The 16,119-nt window shown below is 41.9% G+C and overlaps 1 protein-coding gene across 2 annotated transcripts in view; it reads right to left on the bottom strand.

Annotated features, from left to right (window-relative positions):
* LOC105010755 (glutamate receptor ionotropic, kainate 4) overlaps window positions 1-16,119 on the bottom strand; it is a 55,986-nt gene that overhangs the window by 1,077 nt on the left and 38,790 nt on the right. For both annotated transcript variants that reach the window (XM_010870324.2, XM_020048648.1), the window contains 5 exons: window positions 15,504-15,677; window positions 13,096-13,261; window positions 6,459-6,684; window positions 3,225-3,353; window positions 856-974 (listed from right to left, as the gene is read on the bottom strand). In XM_010870324.2, coding sequence (XP_010868626.1) covers window positions 856-974; window positions 3,225-3,353; window positions 6,459-6,684; window positions 13,096-13,261; window positions 15,504-15,677 — 814 coding nt within the window. The remainder of the gene's footprint in view (window positions 1-855; window positions 975-3,224; window positions 3,354-6,458; window positions 6,685-13,095; window positions 13,262-15,503; window positions 15,678-16,119) is intronic.

The raw sequence follows: 16,119 nt of genomic DNA on the forward strand, positions 1-16,119 counted from the left end.
AAATTCATTGTTTTTTCCCCTCTGCTTTGCATTCTAGTGCTTTGGTTTGCATTATTTTTCCAAATTTTATTTAAATTTATTTTCACCCCAATTTGGTGATTTCCAATTTGTGATTAAAACCTTGCTTCATCGCAGCAACTCCCAGCGGACTTGGGATCGTCATTGTTAAGATATTCCAAAGCACAGCGGAGAGAGTTCTTGTTTCTATCACCCTGCTTACTCAACCAGGAAGTCTATACGGAAATCCTTATGCACCTAATTCTGTAATCCCCTGATGTTACATGTTACTACAGATGACCCTTCACCAATAATCCCCTGATGTTACATGTTACTACAGATGACCCTTCACCAATAATCCCGATGTTACATGTTCCTACAGATGACCCCTCACCAATAATCCCGATGTTACATGTTCCTACAGATGACCCCGCACCAATAATCCCCTGATGTTACGTTACTACAGATGACCCTTCACCAATAATCCCCTGATGTTACATGTTACTACAGATGACCCTTCACCAATAATCCCCTGGTGTTACTACAGATGACCCCTCACCTGTAATCCCCTGATGTTACTACAGATGACCCTTCACCAATAATCCCCTGATGTTACATGTTACTACAGATGACCCTTCACCAATAATCCCGATTTTACTACAGATGACCCCTCACCTGTAATCCCCTGATGTTACTACAGATGACCCCTCACCTGTAATCCCCTGATGTTACTACAGATGACCCCTCACCAATAATCCCCTGATTTTACTGCAGATGACCCCTCACCTGTAATCCCCTGGTGTTACTAGATGACCCCTCACCCTTTATCTCCTGGTGTTACTACAAATAATTCCTCACCCGTAATCCCCTGGTGTGTTGCTGGACCCAGGCAAACTCCAGCCCCGCCATGAACACAGCCAACAGTAAACCAGACAGCAGGACAACGAAGACCCCACCTATATTCTCCATGCCCAGCCCTATCCCAAAGAGAGAGAAAATAAATAAAGCACATCTTAATGTTATAGCAACACATTAACCTGACTTTCCCGCAAGGATTCAATTGTGGGTTAAAGGCAACTGCCAAGTGATCCTGTGTATGCTGTATTTAACATTAATGGGAGCTCAGTAAACACAGGAACATTGGTTTAAAGAGCTGCTATGAGTATAACGCAGATTGAATTCCAGCCTGTTTCACCACTGGTTTTGCATTGCTGTGTATAGAATATTGTTGAATATCTGGAGATCTTTTAACAGAGTTGTCTTCTGTTGTAATTAATGTAAATGTACATCGATCAGCCATAACATTATGACCACCTGTCTAATACTGTGTAGGTCCCTCTTTTACAACAAAAACAGTGGTATCTGGCACCAAAATGTTAGCAGTAGATCCTTTAAGTCCTGTAAGTTGCAAGGTGGGGCCTCCATGGATCAGACCTGTTTGTCTAGCACATCCCACAGTTGCTTGATTGAATTGAGATCTGGGGAATTTGGAGGCCAAGTCAACAACTTGTTGTGCTCTTCAAACCATTCCTGGACCATTTTTGCTTTGTGGCAGGGCGCATTATCCTGCTGAAAGACGCCAATGTTATCAGAGAATACCGTTGCCATGAAAGGGTGCACATGGTCTGCAACAATGCTTAGGTAGGTGGTATGGGTCAAAGTAACATCCACATGAATGGCAGAACCCAAGGATCCCCAGAAGAACATTGCCCAAAGCATCACACTGTCTCTGCCGGCTTGCCTCCTTCCCATAGTGCATCCTGGTGCCATGTGTTGTTCAGGTAAGTGACGCACACGCACCCGGCCATCCATGTGATGTAAAAGAAAATGTCAGCATGGGCACCCTGACTGGTCTGCGGCTACGCCTTCTCTTCCCACGTGCATCAGTGAGCCTTGGCTGCCCATGACCCTGTCACTGGTTCACCGCTTTTCCTTCCTTTGACCACTTTTGATAGGTACTAACCACTGCAGACCAGGAACACCCCACAAGGGGCCCTTGGCAAAGTCGCTCAGATCGTTATGCTTGCCCATTTGTCCTGCTTCTAACACATCAACTTTGAAGACAGACTGTTCAATTGCTGCCTAATATATCCCACCCACTGACAGGTGCAATGATGACAAGGTTATTAGTGTTATTCACTTAACCTGTCAGTGGTCATAATGTTATGGCTGACAAATAGTGTAGTGGTTAGAGAAGCAAACTTGTGGACTATAGGTCCCGAGTTCGTATCTCTTCACAGGTGAAGCGAAGTACGCATTATGAATTATTCCGTATTGGCAAAACCTTTGCTGGCTAATACTGGAAAATGTATACGGATAATTGAGACAATTCTTATGATTATTCCTAGGAAGTAAGTAGATGCTAGTAATCCTATTACTGGCTAATAAGCTGTTAAAACGGCCAGTGGCAAAAGCAATACGGTTCAAAGACGTGATTTGTGTTGGAGGTAAACTTAATAAGAAATGTTAGTCAGTTTAACACAATCCTCAATGGAGTCTAGCGACTGCTGAAATGTGTAAAGCCGCGGCGTAGTGTTTAAAGACAGTGCCTCTCATGTGGAAGACCTGAGTTTGAATCAATTGAGAGCAATGACATTTATTAATTATTTCTGGTAGATTCCATGATTCTCTCATCTTTTCACTTGATGAAAAAGTTAGTTATCGTTGCCTTGATTGATAGTTATTGTATAAATGTCATTCACGAATGAAAGAAAAAGGTATGTTGTTTTGCCATGAAAGAAAAAAAGACGTTCTTATGCCATGAAATGAAATAGCTTTGGCAGACTCGCTAGCAATTGCTCAATTCTTATGACTATTCCAGTAAGTTAGTAGATACCGGTAATACGCTTATTACTGGCTAATACGCTGTTAAAACAACCAGTGGCAAACGCAATACATGTTAAGAAACGTTAGTCAGTTTAACTGTATCAATGTCATTCATGAATGGCCAATTAACTATTAATACGACCAGTGGCAAGAGAGATTTTTTTCAGGATAGAGACAAGAGGCTATACTGACAGCCAACAGATGTACAGCTCTGTGGTGTAGTGGTTAACAATACAGCCTTACTCGCTGGTGACCTGGGTTCAAATTGCAAGGTGGTAACATTTTCTATTGCGGGCCGGCTGAACTATGCTTGCCTGGTATTCTTGTTTTAAAAGCAAGAGCAACAAATACTGTATATTTCTGTCTATGGACAGCTGTTAAGGAAATGAATGAAAGCTTACCCTGCGTTGGATGGGCCTCCTCTTTAGAACACTTGTCCTCCAGCCACCACTTCCTCTTGAGCATCTCCAGCCGGTTGTCCTCTTGGAGTTTGAGGATGGCCATATCTATCTCATCCCGGTACACTGAGCCTGTTAATAGAGTTCACTTTACAATACAGTTTAGTACATTTAGCTCTAAACATGCAGTAAACACTAAGCCATTCAATAAAATGGTCTGAAAAGTTTTCAGATAACCTAATTATATCTAGAAATTCTATGAGACAGTTGTAGTTTTTTTTCTGAAATGTGTTTATCTAAGCAGAGTATTGGATTGCAAGATTATCTTCTAAATAATTTGAAATTGTGTCTGTACTGAACTTGCCTTTTCATGGATTGGCTTTTTATATGTACAGTTGTGCTAAAAAATGTGCATACCCTTGGAGAATTGGTAATACATGTACCATTTGTAAAGAAAACATGAACAGACAAAACAAAAGCAGTCTTTTATTTCTTATGGGATTCACTTTCAACTGTAGGTCATAACATAATTGCACAATCATAAAACAAAACTTGGCAACAAAGAAAAAAATTACCCCTGTTAAAAAGTCTGCATACCCTTAGATCTTAATACTGTGTATTGCCCCCTTTAGCATCAATGACAGCGTGCAGTCCTCTTGCAGGTGGTATAGCTGCCCATTCGTCTTGGCAAAATGCCTCCAGGTCATGCAGAGTCTTTGGTCGTCTTGCATGAACCGCATGTTTGAGATCTCCCCAGAGTGGCTCCATGATATTAAGGTCAGGAGACTGTGACGGCCACTCCAGAACCTTCACCTTTTACTGCTATAACCACTGAAAGGTCAACTTGTTTTTCCCTTTTCACACCATTCTTTGTAAACCCTAGAAATGGTTGTGCTTGAAAATCCCTGTAACTGAGCAGATTGTGAAATACTCAGAGCGGCCCGTCTGGCACCAACAACCATGCCACGCTCAAAATTGCTTAAATCACCTTTCTTTCCCATTCTGACATTCAGTTTGGAGTTCAGGAGATTGTCTTGACCAGGACCACACCCCTAAATGCATTGAAGCAATTGTCATGTGATTGGTTGATTAGATAATTGCATTAATGAGAAATTTAACAGGTGTTCCTAATAATCCTTTAGGTGAGTGTATGTACCAATTGTAAAGAAAACACGAGTGAGCAGGCAAAACATGTCTTTTATTTCTTATGGGATTCACATTCAACTGTAGGTCATAACAGAATGGCACAATCATAAAACAAAACATGGCAACAAAGAAAAAAATGAACCTGTTCAATAGTCTGCCTATCCTTAGTTCTTAATACTGTGTATTGCCACCTTCAGCATCAATAACAGCGTGCAGTCTTTTGTAATAGTTGTCTATTCTTGCAGGTGGTATAGCTGCCAATTTGGTCATCTGATATGAATCGCACATTTGAGATCTCCCCAGAGTGGCTTGATGATATTAAGGTCAGGAGACTGTGATGGCCACTCCAGAACCTTCACCTTTTTCTGCTGTAACCAATGGAGGGTCAACTTGGCCTTGTGCTTAGGGTCATTGTCATGCTGGAAAGACCAAGAGTGTCCCATGCGCAGCTTTCATGCAGAAGAATACAAATTGTCTGCCAGTATTTTCTGATAACATGCTGCATTCATCTTGCCATTAATTTTCACAAGATTCCCAAGCCTTTAGAGCTCACATATCCCCAAAACATCAGTTAGCCACCACCATGCTTCACAGCGGGGATGGTATTCTGTTCACTATAGACCTTGTTGACCCCTCTCCAAACATAGCGCTTATGGTTGTGACCATAAAGCTCTATTTTGGTCTCGTCAGTCCAAATTACAGTGTGCCAGAAGCTGTGAGGTGTGTCAAGGTGTTGTCGGGCATATGATAACCAGGCTTCTTTGTGGCACTGGCACAGTAAAGGCTTCTTTCTGGCAACTCGACCAAGTAGCTAAATTCTGTTCAAGTATTGTCGTATTGTGCGCCTTGAAACAACCAGAACCGTCTTTTTCCAGAGCAGCCTGTATTTCTCCTGAGGTTACCTATGAGGTTTTCTGTTTAATCCCGAACAATTCTTCTGGCAGTTTTAGCCAAAATCTTTCTTGGTCTACCTGACCTTGGCTTGGTACCGATTTTTCTACTTCTTAATAAGTGTTGAACAGTACTGACTGGCATTTGCAAGGCTTTGGATATCTTTTTATATCCTTTTCCATCTTTAGTTCCATTACCTTGTTACGCAGGTCATTTTACAGTTCTTTTCTGCTCCCCATGGCTCAGTTTATTGCCTGCTCAGTGCAGCCATATGAGAGCTAACAAACTCATTGACTATTTATACACAGACACTAATTGCAATTTAAAAAGCCACAGGTGTGGGAAATTCACCTTTAATTGCCATTTTTACATGTGTGTGTCACCTTGTGTGTCTGTAACAAGGCCAAACATTCAAGGGTATGTAAACTTTTGATCAGGGCCATTTGGGTTATTTCAGTTATCATTATGATTTGAAAAGGAGCCACACAACTATGTGATAATAAATGGCTCCTTAAATAAAAATTATTATTTTAGTATTTAGTATCAGTCCTTTTCTGCCAGGGTTGGCAAACGTATGATAACAACTGTATTTATGCTATTATTGTTGTCATTTTAAATGGATGTAAAGTATTTCTGTCTTTGCACTGTACTTATCTATTTCTATAATTTTCTCCTTTTCCCCCTCTATGCAATTTATCTCCTACATTTTGTGATATCCAATGTGGGTTTTAAGGTGCACACCAGTCACATGATCAACTCCTCCAGAAACACAATTTAAAAAAGTGAATGTCACCTTCAAAGACAAATTCATGTGTGCAGTGATGTCATTGGGTGAGGGGGATACACTTCTCTTTGTTTTAACAGGTTCTAATTAGATGTCAATCTTACTTTGTCTTCTAAACCAATGGTCTGTTTGCAAGGTGGGAATGAGATTATACAGTAAAAAATACAGTAACCCTGGGCAAATCTGTGAGCAGCATTCAAAACCTGGTCTCGCAATGACACAGCTGAATGTGAGGCATTGACCATACCTCTGTGATATTCCAGGGCCCCATTTGTTGATATCCTGAATTAAGTTATGTTAAATTGCTTTGTGTGGACCCCAGAAAGAGTATCTAAAAGGAATCTTAATAAAATCCTAAACATTACAGGTACCTTTCCTTTGTTTTCCATACCAAAAAGCTACATTGTGGGTCTTACCCAGTGGCATGCCGATGCCGTAGCCCTTGGTGTCCAGCAGGCCTCCTATCTGTGTAAGGTTACAGTTGCGCTGGCGGTAGTACTCGCTCATGGTGCTCTCCAGCAAGTAGGCATAGTTAGAGTTGAGCACACGGTTGATGCCTTCCTCTGTGCTCGTCACAAACACACTGTTTTGCTTGGCATGCATAAAGTTCCACATACGCTGGTAGGTCTCGTACTGCGAGTTCTGTGGGCAAGCAAAAAAAGACAACTAACAAACCACCAATGATTTTGTTAACATTCCAATAACATTTCTTAGCTTGCGGCAAACATTCTCATAACACAAAAACTGACTAGTTGTTTTGATTATCATAGAATGTACAACCCTGTTTCCAAAAAAAGGTTGGGATGCTGCGTAAAATGTAAATAAAAAGAGAATGCAATGATGTGCAAATCATTTAAATCCCATATTCAATAGAAAATAGTACAAATACATATAATCCTTGAAACTGAGACATTTTATTGTTTCTTAAAAAATATATGCCTAGTTTGAATATTATGCCAGCAGCACGTTTCAGAAAAGTTGGGACAGAGGCAACAAAAGAGTGGAAAATGTGTGTAATGCTAAAAAAACTAAACCTGTTGGAATATCACACAACTAATTAGGTCAATTGGCAACAGGTAAGTAACATGATTGGGTGTTAAATGATCATTCCAGGGAGGATGGGTCAGTCAGAAGGGAGGATGGGGAGGGGTTCACCACAGTCTAGTGCAACAATTTTAGTATAATGTTTCTCAATGTAAAATTGCTAAGAATTTTGGGATCTTATCATCTATGGTACATAATACCATTAAAATATTCAGAAAACCCGGAGAAATCTCTGTATGCAAGGTACAAGTCCGAAAACCAATATAGGATGGCCGTGACCTTTAAAAACAGACACGATTCTGTAGTGGAATCATTGGCTCAGAAACACTTCAGAAAACCATTGTCTGTGCACACAGTACATTGCTGCAGCCACAAATGCAGGTTAAAACTTTGCCATGCAAAGAAGAGACCATATATCAGCGGTGTCAAAACGGTTCCACGCAGAGCAGAGTATTTGGTTTTTCCCTATAAATTTGTTCCCAGTTCAGACCTAAATAACCAGGTGAGGGTAGAAACTAACCAATTAGTTACCTAATTAATCAATCAAGTACAAGTTGAGAGCGAAAACCTGCAGACACTCAGCCCTCCATGGACACCTCTGCTATGTATAAACAACATCTAGAATCACCGCCGCCTTCTCTGGGCCAGAGCTCATTTAAGATGGACTGAGGCAAAGTGCAAAACTATCCTGTGGTCTGACGAATCAAAATGTGCAATTATTTTTGGGAATCATGTACACCATGTCCTCCAGACTAAAGAGGAGAGGGACCATCCGGCTTGTTATCAGCACTCAGTTCAAAAGCCAGCATACGTGACGGTATGGGGTGACTTGCACATCTGTGAAGGCACCATTAATGCTGAACAATATCTAAAGGTTTAGGAGCAACATATGCTGCCATCCAGACAACATATTTTTTAGGGAAGGCCTTGCTTATTTAAGCAAGACAATGCCAAACCACATTCTACACATATTACAACAGCATAGCTCAATAGTAAAATAATCTGGCTGCTAAACGGGCCTGCCTGCAGTCCAGACCTGTCACCCAAACAGAAAAATACAATAAAGGAGACCCCAAACTGTTCACTGTTCAGCAGCTGAAACCCTATAAACAATAACCTTTCCCAGTTTTAACATTTGTCTTTGTACTATTTGTGCTATACAGGGATAAATGATTTGCACATAATTGTATTCCGTTTTCATTTTATTTTATGCAGCATTCGAACATTTCTGGGAACAGGGTTCTAAGTGTGAAACCCCCTTAAGGTTAATCACTCCTTTAGAGATTCTCATTAGGTTTTTGGAACAGTCTTTACTAGGGACAAAACATATATTTCTCAAAATCCAAAAACTGTCCATTCGTGGTGATGATTATAAATTGTTTGTATATAGTACCAGTACTATATCATTACAGTAACAAAAGGTAAGCTTAAACATTGCAAATAAAGACAATCATTAACAAAATGTTGCATAATTTTGTTTTAATACTTTGTGTCAATATCACAAAAGATACAAAGCCTTGCAAAAGTATTTGTAACTTTTGTGATATTAGTAAATGCTACATTTAAATGTCTTTCTGTTTGATCTTTTATTTTAAAACAGTGATTTTCAAAATTAATTATTTTAAGGAGATATTGGTTTTATGTAGGGAAATATTTGTAAGAAACACCTTGTTGGCAGATTTGCTTTGGTTTGTTCTAGTTGTTGGGACTGAGATCAGGAATTTGGCCACTCTAGGACATCCACAGTTTTGTTTTTGAGCCACTCTAATGTTGCTTTAGCCTTGTGCTTGGGATCATTGTCCAGCTAAAATGTTAATTTCCTCTCAAGTTTCAGAATTTTAGCAGATTTCATACTGCATGAAAAGTAGGTTTTCTCCATCCATTTTCCAAACATTTTAACAAACAACACAGCATGATGCTGCCTCCACCATACTTCACTGTAGTGATGGTATACTGTATCTTGAGGCATGGGCAATGTTAGGTTTGTGCCACACATAGCACTTTGAGATTTGGCCAAAAAACTATCTTGATCTGATTTAATCACTAAATATTTTCCACATTACAGCTGGGTCCCACTCGTGCTTCCAGATGGTCTTTTTTGAGTATCAGCTGGTTTCATGCAGTTTCATGCAAACTCTTATATGGTAGACAGGTGCAACATTACTCCACTCCCAGCCACTGAACTCTTGAGCTCTTATAAAGTGATTTTGTGCATCTCTATGGCTTTCATCAAAATTCTCCTCTATGTTTGAGCTTTGAACTTTGGTAACCTTTTCTTGGTGGTGCCTTAGTGGTGTGTTCCAGCTTCCACTTTCTGATTATTGATCCAGCTGTGTTCACTGGGACATCCAAACACTTGGATATTATTTTGTACCATTTCTTTAAAATGCTCTTAGGTAAACATTTTCCTTCAGCCTCACAGCCTGAATATTGATCTGTCAATAATAGGGGTTTCACCTTTCAATAATTAGTATCAAACAGATTGAAAATGTAAGAATTAGTCAGGGGTTTGAATACTTTTGCAAGGCAACGTCTGTTCTAACATAAGCACTGTGCATCGTTAATGTTATAAAGGAAAATTAATCTGATGTTGCAAACATTTTCCCAGATTTTGTGTATGCCCTACAATAGTATTTTGGTTGTGGGAACATTTTGATAATGTGCCAGGAGATTTTGGAAATATGCCAACTCTACAGTTGTACTGACAATCAGGGTACACAAAACTCCTTTAACTTTGCAAGAATGTTGAAAGAACAGCCTTTTTGGGTTCTTTCAAGGTTTACAGGAAAGGTTGTGGGAATAGTTTGGGCAAACTACAAGAGATTAGTTCCCAAAAACACAAAAGACACTCCGTTCTTAGTTGTGCTATTAAATGTAATAGCACAACTAAGGTGAAAAATAAATAAGGATGCCATGTTTTCTTTTCTCAATGATCTCCCGTGTCTCACCTGCGAACCACACTGACCCCTTCATCTGTTATGGTAACGGCCAGTCACGGCCTGTGCTGTGCCGGTCGTTGTAGTGCTATGTTCTGTCTGTGTGTTTTGGTTCTAGTTTTCCTGTTCCTATGTTCAGTCTCGTCAGTGTATTGCTTTCACCTGGGTCTCGTGAACCTCTTGTTTAGTCCCTATTTAAGTTCCTCCTGTCCCAGTGTTTCTTGTCATGACTCCAACGGCAGCGGTGCAGGTGGAGACAGGGGAGATGCTGTTGGCAGCGAGGAGAGACAAACTGGCAGCGAGAAGAGATAAATTGGCAGCGAGGAGAGATAAGCTGGCAGCGAGGAGAGAGAAACTGGCAGCGAGGAGAGATAAGCTGGCAGTGAGGAGGGATAAGCTGGCAGCGAGGAGAGATAAGCTGGCAGCGAGGAGAGATAAACTGGCAGCGAGGAGAGATAAGCTGGCAGCGAGGGGAGATAAGCTGGCAGCAAGGAGAGATAAACTGGCAGCGAGGAGAGATAAGCTGGCAGCGAGGGGAGATAAGCTGGCTTTGAGGAGAGATAAGATGGCTTTGAGGAGAGATAAACTGGCAGTGAGGAGAGATAAGCTGGTAGTGAGGAGATAATCTGGCAGTGAGGAGAGATAAACTGGCTATGAGGAGAGATAAGCTGGCAGTGAGGAGAGATAAACTGGCAGCGAGGAGAGATAAGCTGGCAGTGAGGGCAGATAAGCTGGCTTTGAGGAGAGATAAGATGGCAGTGAGGAGAGATAAGCTGGCAGTGAGGAGATAAGCTGGCAGCGAGGAGAGAGAAACTGGCAGTGAGGAGAGATAAGTTGGCAGTGAGGAGAGATAAGCTGGCAGTGAGGAGAGATAAACTGGCAGCGAGGAGAGATAAGCTGGCAGCGAGGAGAGATAAACTGGCAGCGAGGAGAGATAAGCTGGCAGCGAGGGGAGATAAGCTGGCTTTGAGGAGAGATAAGCTGGCTTTGAGGAGAGATAAACTGGCAGTGAGGAGAGATAAGCTGGCAGTGAGGAGATAAGCTGGCAGTGAGGAGAGATAAACTGGCTGTGAGGAGAGATACGCTGGCAGTGAGGAGAGATAAACTGGCAGCGAGGAGAGATAAGCTGGCAGTGAGGGCAGATAAGCTGGCTTTGAGGAGAGATAAACTGGCAGTGAGGAGAGATAAGCTGGCAGTGAGGAGATAAACTGGCAGTGAGGAGAGATAAGCTGGCTGTGAGGAGATAAGCTAGCAGTGAGGATAGATAAACTGGCAGTGAGGAGAGATAAGTTGGCTTTGAGGAGAGATAAGCTGGCAGTGAGGAGAGAAGCTGGCTTTGAGGAGAAATAAGCTGGCAGTGAGGAGAGATAAGCTGGCAGTGAGGAGAGATAAGCTGGCTTTGGGGAGAGATAAGCTGGCAGTGAGGAGAGATAAACTGGCATTGAGGTGAGATATGGTGGAATATGGTCAACAGGGGCAGGATGTCGGCCCAGGTTGACATGAGGATGATGATAGAGAGTAGGAAAATGTGGGAGACGAACAGCATGAGAATTAGTGTGGAGATGTTTGTTAGCGAGGAGTATTGTAACTTTGTGAGTGTGTTATGGACGTGTTGAAGGATCCAGATAGTGGTACGGTGGGGGCAGGCGTGTGTCCCAGAGTTTAGTGTAAGGGTGGGTGAAAGGTTGACTGATCACATGTCAGTTTGTACAGCTGAGATGGCTGGGAGGATTTGGGGTCTGCGTTGGGTGGAGGAGGTATTCGCCTGCATATCTCACTGTCGCAAAAAGCTTTCATTCAATTGTGTACGTCAAGGCAGCAATCGATGACCACGTTAGGCTGCGTTTCATTAGAATCTTTAAGGCAGGTTGATCGCGTGGGAAGGCACTGTCTGCAGTTTTCGGTTTGGCTGTTTGTTTCAAGTGTATTACTATAAACAAATCGATGTCATATCTCCCATTTCGTAATCGACTAGTGTTTTCTAAAGTGTAAGGATAATAATTCAGTCATCATTGCTCTGAAATGTCTATATCATTGTGACTAGAGTCAAATTATTTTTTGTGGGATACTCAAGTGGTCAACATGAGCTACCAAAATGATTATGGAATGTGGCAGACGTTGCAGGGCAGGTAATTTCGACAAGCAGGAAAATGGCCTTGATGAAATTAAAGAGCTGATAAAGAGGGTGGGGTTGGGCTGCTGGCAGAAAGAGTGGGATGAGAGCAGGAGAGGGTATTATGGGGTACAGAGTAGAGTTAGGGTGGAAGTGCAGACTTGGGGTTATAGGAGAGAAGAGGTGATGTGGTCTAGGTTGAGGTTTGGGCATACAGGGTTGAATGCAACACTGAAGTAGATAGGGAAACACAAGACTGGTTTGTGTGAGTGGTGTATGGAGGAGGAAACAGTGGAGCATGTGTTTTATTGTGAGAGGTATGATAGGAAAAGAGAAAGGTTGTATGAACGGGGGAGACGGGAAGGTAGGTGATGGGGCATGGCTGGGGTATTAGGGGGTGGGAGGGGTGACGGACTGGGGTCGGGGGCGGTGTTACAATTTATTAGGGATAAACACACCTTTCAGTTGGCTGCAATCGGCCAATAAACTTAACGAAGAAGTGTTTCTTGTCTGTCACAGTTTTATGTAGACCTTTCCTGTTCTGCGTGACGTTTGATGTTTCTGAGTCTGGCAATTAAAGTCAATTTGTAAATTTGTTCGCTACCTCGGCGCCTGTGTCCTGCCTTCTATAAACGTGACAGATAGAAATAACTGTGCCTGTTTATTACAGATGAAATGTGTTTGTGTCTGCGAATCTGCAGGTATAATGCCTGATGTCCACCAGATGCGTCAAACTCTTTCTATTATGGCTGAAGTCATTGTCAGTGGAGCATTCTGCTTCAGAGTTTATGTTGGCTTTGGTATGCTTTGGTGCCCCGCATGTATTCAGTGTTTTCAACTTGTGCACTGCTTTACTTTACAGTGGCACAAACAGAAGTTCTGAAAAAAAAGACATTGTCTACAGCTAGCTAACTACCTGAAAAGCAGTTTCTCAACTGCTCTCTGTCAATCTTTCTCTACCTGGAAGAAGTTCATGGTAGAGCCTCCCTGCATGGTGCCATATTCTATGGTTGTCTGGTCGGCCAGGTCGTCCACAGAGTCAATGGGCACCTCCATCCTCTGGATGGTGAGGAAGGCTGCCATGTTGGCTGTGTAGGAGGACACTATGATCAGGGTGAAGAACCACCTGCAGCCAGGATGAACAGGACAGTCTCAGCACACAGGAAATCCCCAGTTACATACTATGTCATGAGTCTTATTCAGAGCAAGACAGTCAAACCGCTTTATTACAGCATGGTGAAAAACGTGTTTGTGTGTGTGTCTACTCAGTCATGTCAAATAATTGATACATGCAATACTTCAACCTTTTGGTTTTGCCAATAGTCCACTGTTTTTGATTTGAATATGCTCTATTAGTCACTGTAGAGACAAAATCCTCAATTCACTTTTTGATAAACCCAGTGACAAGTTCTCTGTAGTCTTTTTGTTCTCACCAGAGGCCTCCCTAAACATTTCCTGGTATGCCTGGCCACAACTGTACTGTAGCCAGGCACGTGGACAGGTAAGGCTCGACCTTTGCAGAGCACATGCCCCTTTGCCATCTATCCCCTTTCCACTTGACATGTGCCCATCCGGCTTAGTGACATCCGTGGCGCATAACGACGGCCGTGCGTCGTCCATCTTTTGTATGCGCGTCACTCACCCCAATGGGCATGCGTCATCAATGGGCATGCGTCATCAATAGACGTGCGTCAGTCCAATAGATGAACATGCAATATCGATGTTCTTGTGGCTGAGTAAGCCCAACAGAGAATGAACAGCATTTAGCTCTACCAAGAGGTCCCACACGGAAGTATTATATATTGACATATCTTTCGAAAACATATATTTTTAATATGTGCCTATATATTTTTTCAACATATTCTAATATATGTATTATATGTATTACTAATGTATGGTCATGTCATACACGTATTTACATATTTGATTTTTCATGTCTTAAATATATGTAAATATATTCACATAAATGACAAAATTATAGTTGTTAATATGCATTTCTCATTTACATCTAACTGATATATTTCCATAATTCGTATTGTACACATATGTACATACATGTTTTGCATTAGTTTTCCGTGTGGGCATGGCAGAGATCAGACATGGTGGCGATGACATGCATCTTCTGGATGATGGCGTTCAGATCCAGCTCTGTGAGCGATGTGAGCCAAAAACTCTGTCAACTGTGTCAGATTCAGATGCTCCTTGGAAGGTCTGTACACGGTACTAAATGTAGCATAGATTTGGACGGCTCAGACCAATATTGAACAGTCCGTACCATGTGCCCTCTGCTTTAGGTTTTGCCAATAGGCAGGAATAAGCGCAATGGACCTGTGTCTGACTCTCCGAAAGGGCAAAATGTATTGTAGCCAAATCCACTTCACGTGTCACACAAGAAAAACTGTTCATGAAATTTGGGGAGCACCTTCCTCAAATTTCCCTTCTAAAAGTCTCTGAACACAAAGTGGCCTCAGAGCATAATGTTTCCAGTTTGTCCAGAGTTTTGTGTAATTCCTCGACTGCCAGCTTGGTTCCATTTGTTTCATTTAGGTAAAACATTTGAATATCACATCCGAAGGAAGTCCCTCTGTCCTTTGAAGTTTGTTGGATGCAGCTGTCCAGTCTTTCATGTCCCATCTGCTTTATTTTTCTCAAATGGTCAACCTTTCAAATATAGTTAAGAGATCAAATCTATTATTCTGTACATACAGACTTCCATTCTAAAAACACATCTACAGAGGCTCATCATTGAGCTTCTACAAAATCATCCATATAAAAGGCCTTTTGATCAAGCAGATCAGAGGTTATCAAAACGGTTCCATGGATGGCCGAGTGTCTTCAGGTTTTCGCTCTCACCTTGTACTTGAATGATTAATTAGGTCACTAATTGGTTAGTTTCTACCCTCACCTGGTTGTTAAGGTCTGAACTGGGAACCAATTTATAGGAAAGAACTAAAACCTGCAGACGCTCGGCCCCCTGCTGAACCATTTTGACACCCCTGAAGTAGGTGGTAGGAAATGAACTTCCAAAAGTGGCAGTGCACTCCAATTTGTTCTTAGTTACCCTTATAGATTTTTACTGTGTTGGATGAAACCTTAGTTATACATTGATCTATATTTACAACAGTTGAACATCTACTACAAATGTATACCATCAAGTGTATGCCTTTATAACCTTTCCCTGGATGCCAGTCTCCTTCAAGCATATATATTATGGACCTGCTAGGTCGTAACTCATGTAATTCTCACTGTGTTCAACAATGTGTCATTTTTAGTGTTACTCAGGAAATCAGCTGACATTTTATTGTTCAGTTCAATTGGCATGTATAGTAAGACGTCCAGATATGGGTACAGCCCTGTAGTGTACTCACCAGACAGTACTGAGGCAGCGTGTGGACAGGGCATGGGGGGAGATAGCAGTGCCTTGCTGCATGATCCCCCCTACAGGAAACCAAAGACTGTTCCCCAGTGTGTACTGGTTCAGCACCAGCTTACAGCGCCCCTGCAGGCAAGGCTCGGAACTGCACCACTCATAAGGAGTTAGCCTGAGGAAATAAACAGAGACTTCAGAGGAAGCGAGACGTGGCAGTCCCTAATTCAGTGACAATCTGAATCTCTAAAAAATGTCGCCTTACAAATCAATAATTTGATCAAGAACTGTTTCTTGCTTATTGACACAGAGTGAGCAACGAATCCCGCACCCCCAACAACCTGCTGCACACCTGACCTCTTTTTTCATGCATGTACTTTTTTCTTTACTGGATATTAAAGTGGTGAAAGACTGAGGTGAATTTTTTTTGCTGAAAGAGCTGTGAGCTTGATTCAAACCCATGCTGCAGAAGCACATGCACATGGAACGCAGTGGCTTGTACTGTTGTACCATCCTAGACCACCAAACCTCTTCTTGACTGGGAATTGTGTTTAGGGTGTGGTCACTTTTAGACACGCCGAGATCACACGTTTTTGGAGGAGCTTAACAATTTGAAT

The sequence above is a fragment of the Esox lucius genome, chromosome 7 (genome assembly GCF_011004845.1).
Source record: "Esox lucius isolate fEsoLuc1 chromosome 7, fEsoLuc1.pri, whole genome shotgun sequence".
In the NCBI taxonomy this organism is placed as follows: Eukaryota; Metazoa; Chordata; class Actinopteri; order Esociformes; family Esocidae; genus Esox; species Esox lucius.